The sequence below is a fragment of the Pinus tabuliformis genome, chromosome 4_1, assembly GCF_031772625.1.
Source record: "Pinus tabuliformis cultivar Carrire ecotype Pingquan chromosome 4_1, CPIR1, whole genome shotgun sequence".
Classification (NCBI taxonomy): Eukaryota; Viridiplantae; Streptophyta; class Pinopsida; order Pinales; family Pinaceae; genus Pinus; species Pinus tabuliformis.
Genome location: NC_142303.1, coordinates 517,587,130 through 517,592,163, shown reverse-complemented (window position 1 = coordinate 517,592,163; position 5,034 = coordinate 517,587,130). Strand labels below are relative to the sequence as shown.

At 44.6% G+C, this 5,034-nt stretch overlaps 1 protein-coding gene across 1 annotated transcript; it reads right to left on the bottom strand.

The window, feature by feature from the left end:
- Window positions 1-619: 619 nt before the first annotated feature.
- LOC149176842 (uncharacterized) lies at window positions 620-4,690 on the bottom strand. The gene is made up of 6 exons (XM_089421585.1): window positions 4,582-4,690; window positions 4,062-4,521; window positions 3,507-3,722; window positions 2,384-3,401; window positions 2,213-2,320; window positions 620-901 (listed from the first exon to the last, which is right to left on the bottom strand). The coding sequence occupies exons 1-6, from the start codon at window positions 4,688-4,690 to the stop codon at window positions 620-622; spliced, it is 2,193 nt and encodes a 730-aa protein (XP_089277711.1).
- Window positions 4,691-5,034: the final 344 nt, after the last annotated feature.

Genomic DNA, 5,034 nt, shown 5'->3' with positions numbered 1-5,034 from the left:
AAATAGAAACGATACTAAAATTGAAATAAAAATAAATTAGTTAAAAATAAAGAAATGAATTAAAAAAAAAAATAATAAATAAAATAAAAAATAAAATAAACCAGATGCTCTTGCATCAGGCTTTCGGGGTAAAAGAAATTTCATGGCTCTGTTCCATGAGTTCCTCCACCGAATAGCCAGCCTTCCGAATCTGTGCCGCGTCGAGCCACGAGCTGTCCTCCACTGGACGGTCTCTCCACTTGACGAGGTAACGCAGATACTCCTTCCTGCGCGTCTTCTTGGCTACCTGGGTGCTGAGGATTCCTTCAATTTCATGGGTCCGGGCCGAAGGTAACTGTTTCTTCCAAGAACTGCTTTCCAACTGGGTGTCCCGTTCTGGCTGTACCGCACTATCATCCTCTACCTGGGCGTGATATGGGAACAGATCCGCCACATTAAAGATAGGTGATATGCCTATGTCCGGTGGCAGCTGAATCTCGTATGCGTTGGCTGAAAATTTCCTGAGGATCTTGCATGGGCCAATTTTTTTATATTTCAACTTATTATATGTGCCTTTGGGAAACCATTCCCGGCACAGATGCGCAAGGACCTCGTCCCCCACATTAAAATGCACCTCTCGTCATTTTGAGTCTGCTTGCTGTTTGTATTTCTGTGAGCTGCCCTGCAATTTTAGTTTGACTTTTTCATGAAGCTCACTCATGGCCTCTGCAAAATCTTCCCCATCTGCGCTTCTCCGCTCCAGCTTTCCCAGATCTTGCAGTTCATGTATTCCTCGTGGATGCATGCCATACAAAATCTGGAATGGGCTAAGTCCGGTGCTACGATTAGGCGAATTGTTATAGGCGAATTCCGCCTGGGAAAGAGCTCGATCCCATAATCGTGAATTTTCTCCAGTCAAACTCTGCAATAAATTCCCCAAGCTCCTGTTCACCACCTCCATTTGTCCATCAGTCTGCGGATGATACGTAGAGCTGAAATTCAATTGCGTGCCCAACTTTTTCCACAGGGTGCGCCAAAAGTGTCCTGTGAACTTTACGTCCCTGTCTGAAATGATAGTTTTGGGTAAGCCGTGTAATCTAACGACTTCTGTGAAAAACAGGTGTGCCACATACGCGGCGTCACTATTTTTCCGGCAAGGAATAAAATGAGCCATTTTTGAAAATTTGTCTACCACCACCATTACCGAATCATACCCCCGCTGTGTTCTAGGCAGTCCGAGAACGAAGTCAATGCTGACCGAGTCCCATGGCCTGCTTGGTACGGGTAGTGGTGTGTAAAGTCCGGTATTTTGACTGTGTCCCTTGGACAGTTGGCAGACTTTACACTGGTTTACCAATCTTTGCACATCCCTGCTCATTTTAGGCCAATAGTAAAAATGTCCGATCTGCTCCAAAGTTTTGTTGATCCCGAAATGTCCTGCTAATCCTCCACTATGCTTCTCTCGTACTATATTCTCCCTCATTTAACAGTCCGGGATACATAACTGCCCACCTCGGAACAATAATCCTTCCTGGAAGTTATAATCCAACCATGGGCCTGCATTTCTCAATACGGGATTTTGGCAGGCTTCAAAAGCTTCCTTAAAGTATGGATCTGTCTGATACAAGTCCTTTAGATGCTCGAATCCCATCACCTGTATGCTGCTTTCCTATAGGAGCAAGGCTCTCCTGCTCAAAGCATCTGCCACCTTGTTGGCTTGGCCACTTATGTGTTTTAACACAAAAGTAAAACTCTGTAGATATTCTACCCACTTGGCGTGCTTATGGTTCAACTTGTGCTGCTGCATTACATATTGTAATGCTGAATTATCAGAGAACAAAACAAATTCATTGCCCAGTAGGTAGTGTTTCCAATGTTTCAAGGCTTGGACCACTGCATAATATTCCTTGTCATATGAGGAATATTTCTGCCGACTCTCATTTAGTTTTTCACTAAAGAACGCCACTGGTTTGTCCTCTTGACTGAGCACAGTGTCGATAGCTGTTCCTCTTGCGGCACATCGAACCTGAAAAAGTTTATTAAAGTCGGGCAGTCTCAAGATTGGCCTCTCCGTGATCTTCTGCTTCAAAAGCTGAAAACTACTTTTTGCCGCTTTGGTCCAGCAAAAAGGTTGACTTGCCTTTTTGATGGTCTCTAACATTGGCGCACAGATTTCACTGAAATTTTTAATAAATTTCCGATAAAAACTTTCCAACCCATGAAAACTACGTACCTCAAACAAGCTTGTTGGTGATGGCCAATTTATAATTGCTGTAATCTTTTCTGGGTCCATCTTCACTTCATTCTCTGCAACCACAAATCCCAAATAGACCAGCTCCTTCTGCAGGAAAGTGCATTTCTTCAAGTTTATCAGCAGTTTGTTCTGCTATAACTTCTCTAACACCCTCCGAACATGTTGAAGGTGTTCTCCCTTCGTTCTGCTGAAAATCAAGATATCATCAAGATAAACTATCACGAACTTACCAATAAATTCCTTTAACATCTCATTCATCAATCTCATGAAAGTACTAGGAGCGTTGCTTAATCCAAATGGCATGACCAGCCATTCGTACAGTCCCTCGTTGGTTTTAAATGCTGTCTTCCATTCGTCTCCTTCCCTAATTCTGATATGATGATAACTGCTCTTCAGATCTATTTTTGTAAAATAAGCTGCCCCACTAAGACAGTCCATCATGTCGTCCATTCTGGGCAAGGGAAATCTGTATCGAATCGTGATTTTGTTTATAGCCCGCGAATCTGTACACATTCGCCATTCTCCACCCTTCTTGGGTGCAAGTACTATTGGTACTGCACAGGGGCTCAAACTTTCCCTGATTAGTCCCTTATCCAGCAACTCCTGCACTTGTTTGCAAACTTCTTCATTGTCCTTCGGACTCATCCTGTACGCTGCCTTGTTTGGCAGACTTGCTCCCGGTATAAAATCAATGTGATGGCTGATACTCCTTTTGGGGGGCAATTTATCAGGTAAATCATCAACCACAATATCTTGGAATTCTTTCAACAGCTCCTGAATTTCCTTAGGCAGTTCGGATTTTTCTGTGTTCAACACTATCGGTTTCGCCCTCCTCACAATTGCATAATTAACCTCATTTTCCTCAACCTGCTTTTCAAACTGTTTTCCTCCAATTAATAGTGCTTTTGTTCCGCTTGGTTCCACTGCATCCTCCTCTCTGATGGGCACAAGTGTATGTTTGATCCCATCCTTTACAAATTTATAACAATTTGTTTTTCCATCGTGTGTCACTTTCCGATCATACTGCCACGGCCTTCCCAACAGTATATGGCACACGTCCATTGGCATAATATCACAGACCACCGTGTCGTGATATTTTCCAATGTGAAATTCAACTTCACACTGCTCATCCACTAATAACTGGTGGCCTTTTTGCAGCCACGACACCCTGTAAGGTGTAGGGTGTTTGAGTCGCTTCAGTCCCAGCTTTTCCACCATTTCGGTGGCAACCAAATTGTTTGTACTTCCGCTGTCTATTATCACCTTACAGCACTTTCCATGTGATTTACAAACTGTCCGGAACAGTGCTTTTCGCTGGGTCTGTTCAGCCACCTCCTTGGCTGGTTTCAACAGTACTTTATTTAAAATCAAAGCTTCCCCTGTTTCTACCATGTTTTCTACCTCCCGGGGTTGTGCTTCGGCTTCCTCAGGCTTTGCAACAAGTGTTCCCCTCTGACCCCCATGCTCAGCTTCTGGGCATTCGAAGGATCTGTGCCCCCATTTATGGCACTTGTAGCACTGGACATTAGTCCCTCTTCCACGGTCATTTCCTCGTCCTCACTGATATGGCTGACCTCCTCTGGTGCTTTCTCCTTTCTCTGTTGTCCGTGAAGCTCTGGAACTACTGCCTTCCTCACTGTTCGCGGAAGTTCTCCCTCTGCCATAGGACTGTCCTCGTCCTCTGCCATTTCCCCTCCCTCTCCTGTTGTTCTGTCTTCTGTTGATTTTTTCCTCCACCTTCATAGCACTTTGAAAGGCTTCCTCAACACTCCAGGGAGAGAGAATGCTAATCTCATCCAATATTTCTATTCTTAAGCCATTCACGTACCTTGCTGTTTTTTCAAGCGTATCTTCTGTATAACCAGCACGTAAATTCACACGATAAAATTCTTCTGTGTATTCTTGTACAGTCATACCTTTCTGTCTTAAATTCTGCACTTGCCGATAAAGCTCGACCTGGTAATCCTTAGGCAAAAATCTACCCTTCAGTTTTGCCACCATCCTTGGCCATTTTCTTATCGGTAATTTGTTCATTCGCCTTCTGTCCGCTTGGACACTATCCCACCATAGGGCAGCGTGTCCTTTCAACTTGGTCACAGCAAATTTAACTCTTTTGTCTTCACCAACTTCCTCATTCTCAAAATATTTGTCTAATTCACTCACCCAATCCAACAGGACGTCCGCGGACAGACTCCCATCATAGTTAGGAATCTCCGGTTTGGGCTTGCTGCTTGCTAACAGAACTGATCGCAACAGCCTCAACTCTGGGGCTTCTTCCTCCGACCCATCTGTAACAGTTGCTGCTTCGTCTTCACTGTCATCCCCAAGTTCTGGGTCTTGTCACCTACCTGCCTCCACTGCTTCTAAGTGAGCTGTGAGAATTCTCAGCTGTTCTCTCAGTCCTTCATCCGCTCCTCTACGTGCACCTCTCCCACGTCCTCGTATTTGTACTTCCATCTTCCTCAATCTCCTCAAAACGCTACTCTGATACCACTTGATGGGGCCAACCCACGTGGTCCCGCCTCACCCTTGCTGATGTGTAACCTTCCTTACAAACTGGACAGTATACGTTTGATTGGAATTAATTTTGGGTTGATTTGCAATCAACTTGCATGTACCAAAACGGTCTATTCGCTGGACATCTGTCCTCCTCGTGATCCTGGCATATCTCCGCTTGGGTTTTCACTCCGTTCGTGCCTTTGGGATTGTTATTGTTTTCTTGGTGGTTGGCTCTACAGTCTCTGCGGTGTTGGTATTTGTGGTTCGATGCTTGGTCTTTGGTAAAACCCTATGCGGTTCCG

Bases quoted from the DNA above. Each gene is read 5' to 3' on its own strand.
- LOC149176842 (XM_089421585.1), bottom strand. From the start codon at position 4,690: ATGGAAGTACAAATACGAGGACGTGGGAGAGGTGCACGTAGAGGAGCG. The intron at 3,402-3,506 runs GTGCTGTAAGGT...TACACCTTACAG, and splicing joins GTTTGTAAATCACATGGAAA to GGTGTCGTGGCTGCAAAAAG. The intron at 902-2,212 runs GTACGTAGTTTT...AATTTATTGCAG, and splicing joins CACCAACAAGCTTGTTTGAG to AGTTTGACTGGAGAAAATTC.